The 17,026-nt window shown below is 42.4% G+C and overlaps 1 protein-coding gene across 5 annotated transcripts in view; it reads right to left on the bottom strand.

Moving 5' to 3' along the window:
• Nucleotides 1-16,772, bottom strand: part of EPHA4 (EPH receptor A4) — a 142,705-nt gene extending 125,933 nt beyond the window's left edge. For 3 of the 5 annotated variants that reach the window (XM_027120356.1, XM_027120376.1, XM_027120366.1), the window contains exons 1-3: nt 16,626-16,752; nt 13,503-13,570; nt 8,731-9,394 (exon numbers count right to left, since the gene is read on the bottom strand). In XM_027120356.1, the coding sequence (XP_026976157.1) occupies nt 8,731-9,394; nt 13,503-13,570; nt 16,626-16,716 (823 nt within the window). In that variant the 5' untranslated portion in view covers nt 16,717-16,752. Of the gene's footprint in view, nt 1-2,441; nt 2,718-8,730; nt 9,395-13,502; nt 13,571-16,625 lie in introns of those variants that run through there. The other 2 variants (XM_027120386.1, XM_027120348.1) reach the window with 2 other exon arrangements.
• Between the last annotated feature and the right edge of the window lie 254 nt (nt 16,773-17,026).

The following is a 17,026-nucleotide window of genomic DNA, read 5'->3' as shown; positions in this document are numbered from 1 at the left end:
GTACTTTCAGGATTCTGAGCCATTGGAGATCTGTAACTTATTAAGAAGAGGTTAGTAAGATCACCTTTGAGAAGTGTGGGTCTGTTTAAATCCATTCTTCGAAACAAGAGCCAGAGAAGCAGCTGAATTTTCTCATCCACTAATGACACGAGAGACTATACCAAGTACAGAGCCTTCTGGTGTTCTTTAATCCTAATAATCCATCCCAAATCGACTTTGAACAGCATCATCAAATTCTGTCAGGCCACGTGGAGCTAAACCGAAGCTCTTCTACATTTCGATGTTGTTTTAGCTGACCCAGCCCTTCCGCCTAATTACACTGCAAAATCTGCCTATGCTGCCCTGTGAATCAGTGCGGACTCAAAACTAATTGAACTTCAAAAACATTTCATGCTCAGTCCTCTTCTTCTAGTTTATAGAATACATATGATCACGGCCTTCTGAAGACAGTGCTGTTTTCAAGCAGAAAGTGACGTTTGTTGGGTTAAATATAAGTGTGCTCGCATTACCATTCTAAAGGAATAAAGCAAAGGTTAAGTAAATTTGGAGACACTGGGTGGGATGGGAAGACAGGAATTCAAAAGGCAATATTCAACCCAAAGCGAATATACGTATAGAATAAGGAACAGAATTATAGTTACTACGCCTTTGAAAGAAATTTATCTGGGACTTAAGTGAAAGTAAGAGATTTTAATCATGATTCTAGGTATGAAGATGGTTGTGTTCATTCATAGATAAAGGACACTAACACAATGAAAATACCAATGGTGATTTGTACATTATACGCTTTCAGTTTCTATGTGTTGAATGAGTGAATAGGTTCCAGCCCACTAGTGACCTAAAGCCTATTTTTGGAATTTCCTGAGACCTTAACAAATCTTTCTCCAAGAATTTTATCTTTTACTTGACAATGTTTTAAGCCCTTTGTTGGGCCACTTCTAAACGTTCCTAGCATAATCTGAATAGTGCCATCTCCTCCCTCCTCAGAAAGAACAGCAAGATTCCAGCTGAAACTGTCACTAAACACACAAGCCAAGGGATTCACCAAGACTACGTTCCTTTCCAAAGGTCACAGTAAAATGAGCAGCGGGGGCTTCCCTGGTGGCGCAGTGGTTGAGAGTCCGCCTGCCGATGCAGGGCACACGGGTTCGTGCCCTGGTCCGGGAAGATCCCACGTGCCGCGGAGCGGCTGGGCCCGTGAGCCATGGCCGCTGAGCCTGCGCGTCCGGAGCCTGTGCTCCGCAACGGGAGAGGCCACAACAGTGAGAGGCCCACGTACCGCAAAAAAAAAAAAAAAAAAAGAGCAGCGGTACCGTGGGTTGTTTTGCATGGGGCAAAGGGCCCGGGGAGTGACAACCAGACACACTGGGTCGTGGGGGAGCGGGGAGGGTGCGGAGTTGTGTACAAAAAGGGCCCTGGGCAAATACCCCATTCTCCGCCTACACCCCCAATCTCTGGAAGCATTCAAATCAAAACCGAATTAATTTGCATGGTGTCTAAATCATTGGGTTCTGCATAAACAGAAGGAGATTTTGGCTGGAGTTTCCAAAGGAAGCCCTCTAGCCTTTGTGAAAGGGGGAAATGGGTGTGCTGTTTTGCATGAGGGCGCATACAGAATATGCAAATGAGGAATCTGCTGCCGGCAAAAGCAACCCTAGGCGGACAGCTGACGACCCGCATTCACGCAGAAAACGCTCCGTGTCTCCAAAGGGAGTTGTCAGCGGTACCAACCCGATTGTTTCCCCAGAAGCCCAAACAGACTCTGAATATTCATAAAATGTCCATTTAGTCATGGGACTATTAATTACCCTCCAGATCATGGCACCCAGTGACCTCACCTGCTCTCCTCCCCCAAAAATAGCTCAGAGGTACCAGCTGGAAGGGGACACAGTGAGAAAGGTTTTAGGCCCTAAGTGAAAAAGATACAGTCTCTCAGGGTCCAGGGTCCAGCTGAGGCCTTCTTTAATCATTCCTTCTCACAAGCACAGTAAAACTTAAGAGAGCACTGAGGCATGTTATTGGACACAGATAAACCGTTTTTAAAAAGCTAAGGGCTACAAATTGTTGCCTAATTTTATAGAAACACCTAAAGGGTTGAATAAATGTCATTCTTCTAAGCTACCTAAATCTCCCAGATTCTGAAAGTTTGCAGAGCTTTCTTATTTTACTTTAACTTTAAAGTGTCTACAGAAGACAGAAGTACACTCTCTGTACCTGCCAGAAAAACAAAAAGCTGATGGACCAGTGCAGCGGTTCTCAAACTTTTTGGTCTCGTGACCCTTTTACACACTCTTAGAAACAACTGAGGATGCCAACGTGCTTTTGTTTATGTGGGTTAAAGCTACCAATATTTACCATTAGAAATTGAAACGGAGAGGAACTTATTTAAAAGTATCGATAATAAACCCATTACATGTTAACACAATATGTTTTAATGAAAAAAATTACTTTATTTTCTAAAGTAAAATTAGTGAGAAGAGTGACATCGTTAAATGCCTGGCTTAACAGAGGACAGCTGGATTCTCGTACTTGCTTCTCTATTCAATTTGATGAGATGAGCTATCACATATCAGGTAGCCTCTGGAAAACTCCATTCATGAGAAAAGGGGAGGGAAAAGGCGAATGACATATCAGTATTAAAGTTTTGACCTTGCAGACCACATGAAAAGGTCTTGGGGAACCCAGCTGGAACACACTTTGAGAATCACTGCAGTAGGCTGGAGAACAGAGGATTTGATCAATGCAGATAAGAACAGCCATTTCATACCATCCCCTACACCCTTGCATAATATCACCACTGCCCTCACCTCTCCCCCCGCCAAAAAAATCTACTTCAAACCCTAAACCGGTTTCCATTGTTGGACAGACAATGACCTAATAGCCCATACTGTCACCATATTTCTATCGAACAACAAAAAAATTAACAATAACATTTTCCACTTCATGAGTGCTTAATCATTCTAGGCACTGTGCTAAACCCTTTGTACACGCATGCTGATATGTGTGTATCATACATAATAAGATACCATTGTCAGCAATCTGCAGATGTAAACTTGAGGTTAGGGAGGTTAAGTTAGTGACCATGATTGCACACCTGGTTAAGCAGCACACCTAGAAACTAAACTCAAGTCTCCAACTTCAAAGGCAGGTCTTAGCCCTTTTGTGCTAATAACTATGTTAACTCGTGGGCTGCAGAGATTTTTGAACATTCAGATCATAGAGATGGTTCATGAACATGATGAAAATAGTTAAGACCCAACTGAAGTAGGAATTACAAAAAAGGACCTCATAATACGTGAGTCACATGCAAAGATTCTGATATAGCATGTTGACTCCATGAAACACTACTCCACCAAATAAATGTTTAATATGAAACAGGCCACAATACCTTATGCATTTATTTATTCATTCATTCAATGAACATTTAATGAGACTCCACTGTGTTCCTTAATTGTCAGTGGTGTTACTTGTCTGGTTATCCTAGACTGACCTCCTCCACATCCATGCTCATAGTCAAGAAGTTTTACTAAATTCACTTGTCCAAGATAAAGCCAGAAAAATAACAAAGCAAGGCTAATCCAAATTTTTTAAAAATGTACACGTATGATTTACAAATTAAAGTGTTTGCTTAAAAATATCACCAGGAAAAACTAAGACACACTATCAACCAACAAGGAAAAAAATTAAAGTATGATCTATTCATACTACAGAATATTAATTATCAATTATGAAGGATGGAAAAAAGTTATATTCTCTAATATGGAGTGATGTCCATGACAAACAGTCAAGCATCTTAAAAACAAGATGACAAGAAGATGATTCCATTTCCATAATTTTTTAAAATACATGAATATAGATATATTCGCATTATCTACCAAATCATAAAGAGTGGGAACTCAGAAATAAGTTGGAGTAAGAGTCTGAAGCATACAGTTCTTTGGTAATGTTAAATTCATTAATTAAATGCAAAAAAAATTGCCCCCCAAAAACCTAAGTATTAAAATTCAACGATGTGAAAGTCAAACATGTATCATGACCACCTCTGTTTCGCGCTGTAGTAACTGAAAAGCCATTTAATCTGTCTTTCTCCTAAAGACTCAAGTCTTAACAGAATAATTGTGTCTTAATTCATTTTTTTTTGAAATGTACAAGGAAGTTCAGTCAGATTAAAATAAATCATCAAATCTTAAATATCGGATTCAAACATCCCTGAGGTAATTCCTACGTGGTGCTTTGGTGAATCCCAAATAGAGACCATTGCCTGATTCACACTCACAAAAGAAGCCTGGTCACACGTAGAAGGGAAAATAAAAAAGTATAACGGGAAAAGGACTATAATTAAACCCTGCTCTTCTCAGATGTAAAGAATCGTGTCTTTCAATGATCACAGCCATGCTTCAAAGCCAGAGATAAAAGCAGCCATGTGACTTGAGCAATTGATTCTTAAAGACATGATTCAAAGGTAGAAGAAAAATTTCAGAAGTGGAAAGGATATAACAGTATCTCTCTGAACTATATTTTAAATGCTTCCTTTCCCGTACTGTGTTCTCCTACGGTCCTTCTATAATATATTAGGAAAACAAAGTAATAATTTTTGTCTAAACACAGCCCTCTCCCTCTTTTCAGAGCACAGATGGGAACTATTTTACAGCCATCAAAGCATTTCTGTATCGTTCTTTCTCAAAAGAGCTTTTAATAAGATACCTTTCGCTGATAGGAAGGTATCATATATGTAATGATATATAATATAGGTCCTAGATATAGAGGACCCCAAACAATTTACAGCAAAATTATGTATTTAAGCAAGGTTTAATTCCTACCTAGCATTATTTGGCCTTAAGTGACTCCATAAGAATGTTTTCTTTTCATTAGTATTATTTTTATCCATGCTCTCTGAAAATATTGCTTATTAATCTTTCACAAAGAGTAAATCTGTGACTTCCCTTTCATTGTTCAGCTCTTTATTTAAGCAAAGAATAAGTTAATAAAGAATCTTTTCCTCTCTTCCTCCTGCTTAATATTTCTGAGGTAATAAAACAATCCTGTAAAACATCTGGAACATTCCCTCCCGGGGGCGAGGGGGGGGACATGTCTCAGGAGGATTTTGTTTCCTTTTTCCTACTAACTAGCAGTTACTTATCCGCTGCACCCAATCACTAGGCAAGTTCAAACTACTGCTAACACCAGGCAGACATTCTCCTGGAGAAGACAAATGAGTGGCTTACACTCTTTTTTGTCCTGCTGAGACCGAGCCAGATCATTTCAGAAAATGGTATTCAAGGGCAGAATGAACTTGCAGCTGCTTCAGAAGGCAATGCCCGCCATCACCCTGCCGCTCTTGACACTTTTGACACGGCCACTCACCTCCGTCTGCATTTGCATGTACTGCTTGGAGGTAAGAACTCCAAGAGGAAGTGTAGTCCTGTCCCCAAGGTCCCTTGAGGACTCCAGCCGATGACCAGGGTTAGATGCAAACAACAGCACACCCCAGGCCCCCACCCGCCCTGGCCATTTTTGCCCAAGGATCTTTTGTCAAACATTTAAGATCTTAATCAATCTTCACTCTGACCTCCCAGACCCCAAGGAAGATGGATGAGGAAGTAAGTGACCTTTCACCTGTTCTTCTATTTGTCCTGCCACAGCAGACCCATTGAAAAGACAATTGGGGAGGAACCTGCAGCCAGAGTTCTGAAGACTTGCCCATTCTCCTTTATATCCTTTCTTAAGCTCCCTTTACGCCCTGGTCTTTCTTGTCCCACTTCCAAATCACTTTTCTTTCACTCAGAAGAAAGTTGTCTTTCCTGTAGGGGAGGGGAAAAAAATGACACTCTCCAAATATCATTTTCAAATGAATGTTATTCTTTGTTAGGGCAAAGGCAATGCTTCCTATCTTTGTCCTTGACTTCTAAGAGCGGTTGTAAGATGGACTTCCCTTTTACCATTTTAACTCAACAACCTTAAAATTCAACAGCTATGACCTTGGTAAGAGCTGAGTGATAAAGGAAATGTTAGCATTAACATCAGATTAATGCTTTATGATCTAAAAGGTGATTTTTACTAATTTGACATCACTGTGTCCTCATAGCAAGTCTCTAAGCTAAGTACAATTATTATCAACCCATTTTATAGATGAACAAACCAAGGCTCAGAGGGCTGAAGAAATGCTTAAGGTCTTGCAGCTAAGTGACCAAACTGAGACACATTTCCTTGTGTTGATGTTCTTTCTGCTCTTCCTAGATAATCCTGATACTCCAGTAATGATGGCACGGATGGAGGAAACCATTTTCATTACTCTTAAGATGTTTACAGTCTTGAGTTATTCCTAAAAATTCTCACTCAAATTTGGAATTTTAGAATTGTTGTCATTCAAGTTTTTTCTTCCTCCCTAAATTCATCAGAGATTCTTACCTGGTAGTCTTAAATACAAGCAAAGTGCAAGGTTTTGTGCAAAAAGTGTCTTCTTGAAAGATTTAATCATTTTACAAGTAGCAAAGAAAATACCTGGGTAGCAAGAGTGCAGAGAACAAAGATTCTCAAAAATAGCTTAATCGACCTTCCCCTTCCATTAAATATCTCGCCTTGTGTTAGGAACAGTTTGCTCAGAAACGGACTGGACCTAAAACATGAAGCCTCACCCTTTCCATGGACCACATGATGATGAACTGGATTCCCAAGGTTATTTCCATAAAGCCAACCACTACCATGTTCAATTGCCTTTACATTCACTTCCCCCTCCATCTTTTTCTCTTTTCCTTCTCATTTGGGTTGTAAAAATGTCAAGGAGTCTCACTGTGCAGCAATGTATGAGTTACTGGGCTCTGTGACAATTGGAAATCAATGACGTTAGATACAGAGAAATGTACTAATGCCAGAAGCATGAACATTTGAGCAAGAAATGGAAGACAATGTGTGTGTGTGTGTGTTTAAATATATATAAGAATCTTGAAATGTAAAGATGTGCAAGTCCTGTCTTACAAAAATCAAAAAGGCAGAATAATTTACTCTAAAATGTGATGCAATGTCACTGCCCTATTCATTTCACTCTTCCTGCTATGATGATTGTAATTTCAGTGCCAGTAACAATGCACTCACGTATTTTCTAATGTTAATACCAGAATCTACTTCAGGGTTTCCATTTGGTACAGCTTAGCTAGTAGTTGCCAAGTCAAGAGTTAACAAAATGGCAAGAAATCAACCTTTGTAAAAACAAAACAAAACAAAAAAACCCTTGAAATTCCAACGTTTAAATTTTCAAGTTCACAAGTTTACCTTTTGACTCTAGGTCAACAGAAAAGGTTGCCAGCCTTTATTCTGTTTTACTTTTCAATGCAGTTAAAAGACAGTCATTGTTAGCTATGCCTAGAAATAACTATAGCAGATCAAGAATGACACTTATGAACTCTGAAAGGAGAAATGCATAATTCTATGACACCAAACTACCCCAAATGCAACTTTCTTTAGGTTATAACTGTTGATTTCCAATCAGTCAAGTGGATTGCTCCATAGTTAATCCCACCCTGTCATTAAGATGGTTGAAATGCCAGACAAATTGTTTGGCAGTCAGTTATTTCGGGCTCTTTAATCGCCAAATCAGATGAACCATGTGGCAATGCAGTCTACAGTTCAACAATTACCCTGAGAAAAGATTAATCTGATCTGTTCCAGAGATGGGACCGAGAGTTACACGCTTTAGTAGTAACCATAATAAGACTGGCAGCAGCAGACTATTAATAACCACTGAAAATAAATACCAAGCAAAAATTAAAATCTTGGAATAACTGCTTTTTTTTTAAGCCTTAATCCACACATGACATGAGCAATCCATATAAATATGGATTACTCCCAATCCTTCCTCAAACACAAAGCTGCTATAAAGAAGACAAGTTTGCAAACTCCCCAGAAAGGCGAAATAAGGGAAGAGGGAATTGCAGACACAGGACTTTAGGTGAGAGGGAAAAAAAAAAAAAGTCACCTTAGTAATATGATAAATAGTAATTAACATGATAAAAAAATCTGGATTTCTTCAGAAACTCAATAATCAAAATGGATTACAATTTACTATTGCCTCTGACCACAGATCGAATAAGAAGACTCTTCCTAGCTCTTTATCACCTCCTCAGGGAAATCAAGAGGTCTTTCATCAAGATTCATTTCACTTGGAAACCCTATCAATGGGTGCTCAGTGGAACATAAGGCACTTGAAACCTTGCCACTCCACTTTGCTGGGCCATGTCTACACTGGTCCACAAGGCAGGAAAAACTGGACTTTCCTCGCACAGCTCAATTTTAATCAGCAGGAGGAAACTGGAACAACAAATCCTAATTCCACCTTTAAATCATTCATGTACACATCCACACGAGGAGAGATGTTTACGGACAGGAGAACCATGGTTCGAAAATGTGTCGGCCCTCTTTAAGCAAGGATCAATCAGGGCCTTTCTTCAGCTTGTTCATTTACATTTCAGAGGGCACATCAAGCCGGTTCAGATCTAAGTGCCTGTTAGCAAATGTGTTTGGCCTTCTGCTGATTACAGCAGCATCATTTATTTTGTCAGTATTAGAATCGTCTTAGCTTTGCCACCTGGAGCTGTAGCACTTACTCATTAGACCCCTCTGTCCCACCACATCCCACAGGGGCTGCTAATTACTGGCTTTACTCCATTTAGTCTCATCTCTGATTTAATTATGTGCACTCAGCCCTAATGAAAAGTACAAGATGGCTCTCCTTACCTTGGCATTCTCCATTCCGCTCTTCATGCCCGGCATGGCACAGGCAGTTGCCAATGGGTACCAGCCATTCACCATCTGCCCCGCAGTACATTTTTGGCACATCCTTCTCTTCTGAGTTGTTGACACAGGAGCCTCGAACTTCCACCAGGGAAGACGTATCGGCCCCTGTGATGGTGTCTGGAAACTGAGCCAGATTGCGAACGGTGAGCGGACACTTCTTGTAGAACACTCGGACCGAAACCAAGGCGATGCAGGCCCCCACGTCCTGAAACGCCAGATAGAACCCCTTTTTGCTCAACGGGCCTACATCCCGGATTTCCGTGTTCAGCTTCATGATCCGGTCGCCAATGTCCACTTGGGTGAAGCTCTCGTCGGCGGCGATGGTGTCAATTTTGGCAAACTGGCTCTCTCGGATAAAACGCTCCTTGTCGTTGTCTGATTCATAGTAGTACAGGTTAAACGTCTCCTTGCAAGTGCCCATGACACCCGGAAGACTGTTGCAGTCCCTCAAGGTGAACTTGATCTCAATGTACACCCTCTGAGCCCCTTCTCGGGTGATCCAATCAGTTCGCAGCCAATTATTCTGGCTGGGCTCCATCACATTGCACACTTGGTAGGTTCGGATTGGCGTATTTTTTTCATCCATAATACTCACTTCCTCCCACTGCAAAGATCCAAAGGAAATGCATCGATTACAAACATTTCATCACACCGTGACTTATCAGTTCTATTTTACCCTCATAGCACAGTGATGATTTTTGTTGCAGTAAGAAAGAAAGCTACCCAGCACTAATTCCTCACCAAGGTGATATTATATTGGGAAAGTATTTTAATTTTCACTCTTTTGCCTCAGATCCAGAGGCTTTGCTGAATTGATTGCTTTTGAGTTCTCAGCAGTTCCTCGTTCGTGGTGGTCTAACAACCTCAAATTCACCTATTACAAGTGCTACAGGTTCAAGTGACAACAGTTCGAACTTACTCATAAATGAAAAAACTAGTATGTGTATTGTTTCAACAACTGAGCAGAGACCTGCAAATTAAGAGCAGGAAGTGCAGAGTCTGCCAAAGGAAGACAGTTATCAGTCAATCAGTGGTGCTCCTGTCAGAACTCTGCTCTCTAATACCTAAAAAAAAAAGTCTTTTTTTTTTTTTTTTTTTTTTTTTTGGCGATGTCACTACTCTTTAAAGGGGTAAAGAAAATCTCACCATTTTGGTTTTGGTAATCCCGGGAAGACAGAGAGTAAACTTTATGGTTAGATTTCTCAAATACACTGTCATTTATAATGGTAGAACACTTTTCAAGAACATGTATTCAGTCAAAAAGTTTGTATACTGTTCTTATTTTTAAAACAAAGTAAACACGAATGCACACGTGCATTGCTTCTAAATAGACTGTGGATATTGAGAATAAAACAGTAAGTGGTATTTATGAGTCAAAGCCCAAGAAAATTAAAGAAGGATAGTAGGGTTTTCTTTCAATCTACTTCCTAACATAGAGACTCTCATAGTGGGATAATCTGAGTTCAGCAAAATTCACTGTGACTAGCGTTGTAGTTTCATTCTCGCTGTGGCTTTTAAAATAATCCTAAAAGCAGCAAGATAATTTGGGGCTCCTACCAGACTGATAGACAGCCTCCAATTCTTCGTTAATATCTACAGTAATTCCTTTATATAGATCTGGTATAAATCAGCTTAAGTATCTAACACATGAATATAATTAGAAGAAAAAAGTTTAAAAAAAATTTGTATTCTGTAATAGCTATACTTAAAGCTCCATTCAAGCCAATGAAGTACACAGAATCATAACATATCTTTTAACAGGTTTCCCATCTGTGCATTGGAAAACTATTAATAGATGGAAATGTTACTATGTGAAGGGTCATAATGCATAAAATTCTGTATCCCTTTCATCTGCCACCATTATGAAAGTTTTAGAACTGGGAGAGTTAAGTGCCCTGTGGTGATTAAAATTTCTTTTTATCCACTAAGCAATAAATCACCAGTAATTTACTTATTTGGGGGAAATTCATGTAAATCCAAAAATAGATCCCCACCTTCAAAAAAACCTACTCAGCATGCTTCTCATCTCAGAACAAAGGAAATATGGAAAAACACATTTATCAATGTAAATGAAAGCACATAGGGATATCTCCACAGTTCATACACATAATTCAGGTCTAATTCGAATTTTCCAGCCGAACTTAATTGTCTAAACACATTGATCAATTCAGCAGAACAAGGACAAATCTCCCCTTAGTTTTGCATTTTACAATCAGTGTCAGAAACTCAGTATACTCCTTTAAATGAACACTGAAAAGAAATTAGGTTTTTGCTACAATGTTGCCATCAGAAACCATCACTTTCCATTATTTTCATGTTCTGCTTAGCTGTTCTGATGGAAAAATGAAAGAACAGTGACTACAATTCATTTTTGACCTGGTGGTATTGTCACATAAGGTTTCTTTTTCTTTTTAAAAATAACAACAACAACAAACAAATAAATGTCATTATTCGTCAAAATTATAATCTCAAATTTCCAGCCAAGAAAGATGTGAACTGTTCTAACAATAAGTAGAGATTTCAGAATAATCCAAAGATTCAAATACGCTTTCACACTCAGAAAGACTTTTTTAAAGCCAATCCACCCCCTACTTGTTAGATATCCAATTTACCCCTTCATTCTAGGCCCAAAAAAGTCTTCTTTATTACAAAATCTAGAAATTAATTAAACTTTATAATTTGGCACATAATTTCTCAATGGCTACTATGTAGTTTGGAAGGACTAATTCTATTATACACAAATAAAATTTCATTTTTTATGTTTCCTAACAATATTTAAAACATTACACACATGGTATTTAAGGAAAGGGAAGGAATACATTCTATATTCAGAAGTCCACATTCTGCCCATAAAAGGTTCTGGGTTGTGTACAGTCAGCTATGCACAGTTATTATTTTTTTTTTTTTAAGGGGCATGGAGACAACCAAAAGAAGTTTTGTGTCTAGAAAAAGTGACCAGGTGCTCTTTCAACAGTTCTCTGGGAGCTGGGGTGGGGGGAGGGAGATGTCTGTAGCATATTAAGTTGCAATAAAAGCTTCCCAGAAACTAGATAGACCATGAACTGTACTTGAAAATGTGTTACTCTTTGCTTTTCAATAGGTCACATGTATATTTAGTGTAACAAGTCAGGTCCAAAATCATACTAGACGTATCCTCTCTTCAAACTTGGGAACAGCCAGTAAGAAAAATAAGGCTCATTAATTTTTTTAATGCAAGTACTGATACCTTCCATCCTCAGTTTTGCCAGCAGTTCTAATACATTCGGCCTACAGAGCAATACCTCTGGTGTAGCATGGGAAAGCCTCCTTGAATCAATGACCTTTCCAGGGTATAGGATTAACAAGAGTCTGACTCTCACAAGATAAAGCTGTACCTTTCTTCGCATTCAAAGGATGAGGGCAATTGCCTGCAATCAGCGGTGAATACAGCCTGTCTACACTGCCAGAGACCTGCCAATCATTCTCCCTCCCTTTAAAAAAAAATGGTTTTGAGGGCAGACTAGAATTTTTCAGCAGAGACCCAACCAACTTCAGTCAAGTTCAGGCAGAAAAACAGGAAGGCAGGACAATCTCCATTTTATTTCAAATGGATGACAAGACTTGCTTTGGAAAAAGCCTAAAATTTTCCATTCTTGCCTTGTCTTATTTTTGAAGCCCATCTTCTATAACAGTTTCTGTGAATCTTTATTTTTTTCAATCCTTTATTGTTTATTCAATGGCCAGGTGTGGAGCGCCGTACTGGGTGCTGGCATTACAATTTTTGCCTGATAAAGACTCCTAATCTTTCACCCCCACTGCTTTTAATCAAATGGCTCAGTCGTAGACTATCAGGCATGTAAAGGTAGGATGATATGCTTAATTTTTAAAGGATTTGAGAGTTTCAGTTTGGCAGATGCCAGAGTTACACATTGTACCGATTTCTTTCCAAAGCTGATTCATTCTGACCTATTATTAAGGGGGGAGGATGGGGTAGGAGAATGTGGCTATTGACCTAATTCTATTCTCATGGCAAATTCAAGAAGAAATGAACAGTGATGCCCTCTCATACTCTATAATCCAGCCTCCCCAGTCCCCAAAGATCCAAGATTCCAAATACTTTAACTTTCATATTTAGTAACAACAATGCCAAACTTGGGGCTTTTTTTTTTTTTTTTTTCTGCATAGATGTTGCCCTTGGTACAAGTTTGTAAGGCTTTCTCTCAGCGTGCAAGTGAAAAGCAGCTGATTTAAGATTGTCATAGCAAGTTACAGAGCCCCCCGCTGCTCACACACAGAACTAAACCTGCTCCTGGTACAATTAGAAATGTTCTCTCCCTGGTATTTTTATTTATTCATTTTCCTCCTCTGGAAATAGAACAATTGCTCTAAAATTAACCCTGTCAGGACTTCATGGCTATCACTGCAATAGGCATAAATACGAATTTGGTCCCCAGATCGTATTTCTTGTTGGTGTTTTAGTCTTAAATAGGCATCTGAGGCAATGCCTCCACCAATCTCCTAGTTTGGAAACCCCTTTTGGATTCCAGTTCTTCCATGACAGAGCTATCCAAAGGGAGTATAGGATTTCTCCAACAAAGCGTAATTCACTTCATAGGCCATGGCGGAAATCTGACCCCCGGCCACAATCAACAAGAATCACACCATTAGGACTCTCAGAAAGTTGCTAATCACTCCTTTTTACCCTGTGGATCAGAGAGCAATTCGGAACTTACCCCTCCTTCCAGAGGGCTTGCTATCCACCCAAGTTCTCCCTGAACAGATCTGGAATCCAGTAAAGTAACTGCAAAAAACCAAAGAAAAATAGATTAATTTCCAATTGCAAAAAGCCAATACTACAAAAAACCATTTGCCTGAGCGTTTCCATATGTGCCGAGGGTGTGCATATCCAACTCTGATCAAAACCTAAACCCGGTCTCACTTATGTAAATAATCATTACTCACTCGATCTCTCCCCTCTTTAAATCTGCAGGTTCTTATTTATTTAACTTGCTTACCATTTAAAATTCCATCCCAGGACTCAGTTGATTCTTTTTCTAAAAAGGATGAATTGAGAATCTCAAGTACAATTCAAAAAATAAATATATCTATGTAGGGCAGTTACACTCCCAAGCAAAATCTGCATTCATCTCTGTCTGGTATCTACTAGAGTTATTTGTTTTTGCAAGTTTCAGATGACCGCATAACTCATCATCATGGTGACAGAGCCACAAGTGAATTCTATCAGAGAGTACTCAAAAGGGTCATGAAAAGGCTCTCTCCCCTACCACTTTTTTTTTTTTCCTCCACCACCAAATAAATAGGCCCTGGATGTGGTATCCGCTGCTTTTTTAAATATCAAAGTTTCAGAAGGGGGAAATGGCAGACGTGTGGAATTAGAATGCAAATACACTTAAGTATTCTATTTGGCCTTTTTGAAGACAATCGGAGACTCCTTCCCCCAAGAGGAAATCACTGGTTTAAATTTTAGTTATGGAGGACTGCCTAATAGATTTAGTATGCTTGTGCTACACCTCAGAGTATGCATCCAGGCTTGGGGGGACCGGGAGGGCGGCTATACGACGGTCGCACCCCGCCCACGCTGGAACAGTCGTAGGCACCGAGAACATTGAAAACGACGCAATGAATTCCTAAACTCTCCGCATTGTCTTTCCCACCGAGATCTGCAGGCCTGGGGGTCGAAAGGCCCATCTCAAAGGAACCACTGGGTTATTAATTTGATCAGGGAGGCTGGCTCTTCAGGCTGGGGGAGGGGTGGGAAATGGGAAACCTTCACCCTTGCTCGTGCGCACCCCAACTCTCAGTCTCGCCCCCCGGCCCCTGAATTCTGCCCACCTCTCCTCTCATTTCACCCCGACGTCAAAGTAGTTAAAAATGAGACTCTTTCTCCTGATTTTCCCGAGAAACCTGAATTCCTAGGTTCTGTTAATTATTTTAAAATGTAGAGCCTTCCCTGGGTCGCTCCCGCCCGGAGTTGCGCCCCCCCCCCTTCTCTCCTCTTGGTCTCTAGAGAAAAGCCCGCTACATCCATTTGGATTTATGTAAGGTGGATTAGGGACACAAAGGGAACAATAAGACCCAATTTACAAAAAAAGGAAGGGAGTAGAAAGGGAGGGTAAAAGGGAGAAAAGAAAACGTGATGGGAATAAAGAGCAACAAAATGAATTAATTTTTAAGGGGGAGGAGGGGTCGGAGAGGGGTTGACCCCCCTCCTTTCTACATCAGCCTACAGCTCCATCACCGCCTTTTTTGTCTAGGGCTCCCAAGTTTTGCTCCCCAAAGAAAAAACAAGGGGGAAAAAGGAAAAAATCTCTGCGTTTGCTGCAGAGAGGTCTTGGGGGACGTCCTAACAAGAGTGCGAAGTAGTCAGGAGAACGCGGGATCCACGATACCGCTCAGAGGAACGACCCCAGGGACCGAGGGGCAGCAGGGACCGAGATGGCCCACGTCGGTAGGAGAGAGGAGATCGAAAGGGTGACAGAGCGCCTCTTTCCTCCCAAGCCTTGTCTGCCGGCAGGTGTGTGAATCTCTGGGAGGTTGCGTCCGGCGAGCTCTTGGCACCGCCCGCCCAGCCAAGGCTAAGTTGGTTTTTGGCTCCCTCCTTCGGAACAGGGAAAATGATAGATTGTACGGGGATGGATGCACGGATCCCGGAGAGATGGACAGTCGGATGGATGGATGGATGGATGGATGGATGGATGGATGGGGGAGGGTGGGGAGGTAAAGGAGTCGGCGAGCCAGTTGCGCGCAGGCTCGAGCGCGAGCATCGCCGGAACATAAGCGCACACAATCGGGGCACTCGAGCGCAGGCACACAATTGTCCGCGTCGACGCGGACACCCGCGCACCCACAGACACCCATATGCGCGCGCGCGCGCGCATACCCACACGCACACGCAACTCGCCTTTCTCTGAGATCATCAGAAACTAAATGATAAACCCCCACCTCCCCGACACAGACACACACACAGACACACACACAGACACACACAGACACACACACACACACACAGCCCTCCAGCATGTCCAAACAGACGCACATAAAACTGAGCACCTACACTGATCCAGTTGGTCCGGCACGTTCCCTTCAAACTAACCCGGTGTACAGTTGTAGGGGCAAAAAGCTAAAACTCGAGTACGTTCAGCTTGCCAGCGGGTTCCCAAGGTCTGCGGGGTGACATGAGGAGCTTGGTGTCCCCTAGGCCAGCAATCGCACCCCGACGGCGCGGGGGCCCGGCTGGGCGAAAGGTATCTGACGCCGGGTGCTAGCAATCAAATCAGGTCACCAGCGACCGGCGAGCGGCGCCACGACCGCTGCGCGGCGGAGGCCCGGCAGCCAGGTCCCGGGAAGCGCAGGGCTCGGGAAACTTTGCAGAAACCAGAGCTCGCAAAGCTTTCGCAAGAACCCGAGAGCACCACCATACCCTCAGGGACCTCCAGGTTTCCGTTCCCCCTCGACCTGGGCTGAGTGGGTAAGGGGCGGTAGGAGTAGGTCCACAAATTTTATTTATTTATTTGTTTTCTTGGCGTTGTCTCCCATGCATCCCCTCGGGGCACCTCGGGCTGCCCTCGCCGGTGGATGCCGATAAACTTTGTCCTTTCGCTACAAACTTGGGCAACCTCGCCACACGTACGGGTCACCGCCCCGAGGCAGGCTGCCCGGCCGCTCCCCGCCTTCCCTTCGCGGTTCCCCTCGCTCCAGACCCCTTTCTCCGGAGTCAAGGCGACCGCTCGCGCCGGGATCCCCCTGCACCCTCCGGCCTCGCGCTCCCGGGGACCATTCACCCGCCGATCTTCGTCTCTCTGTCCCAGACCGCAGAAAGGCCGCCCCGTTCTTACCTTCATTCGCGGGATACACCCTGGAACCGGTGACAGCGTCGCAAATCCCAAACAGAAACGAAAAGAGGAGGAAATAAAAAATCCCAGCCATGGTTCGCCGGTGCTAACGCTGCTCCTGCCGCTTCTATCCCAGTGGAATAAATGCTTAAGTTAGGAGTGCAGCAGGCTGAAGACATTGCCAAGGGGGTGGGCCCGGCCCGTGACGTGCACCCGCCAGTCCGGGGCCCGCAGCCAATAGTAGCGCAGAAGGGGCTGCCTTGCTCCGCCCCCGATGAGCAGAGCCCGCCCCTATGCCCCGCCCACTCGGCTCGGCTGGGCGCTTGGTCTCCCCGGGATTAAGGGGGCGAGTTCTGCCGCGTCCCTCCCCTGCTGGAGTGAAGCAGCGGGTCCCCTGGTCGCAT

Source organism: Aethalodelphis obliquidens, unplaced genomic scaffold, assembly GCF_003676395.1.
Source record: "Aethalodelphis obliquidens isolate GAN/ISIS:26980383/991018 unplaced genomic scaffold, ASM367639v1 scaffold2, whole genome shotgun sequence".
Classification (NCBI taxonomy): Eukaryota; Metazoa; Chordata; class Mammalia; order Artiodactyla; family Delphinidae; genus Aethalodelphis; species Aethalodelphis obliquidens.
Note: the sequence above shows the minus strand (reverse complement) of the source record. Positions and strands in the feature narration are given on the sequence as shown.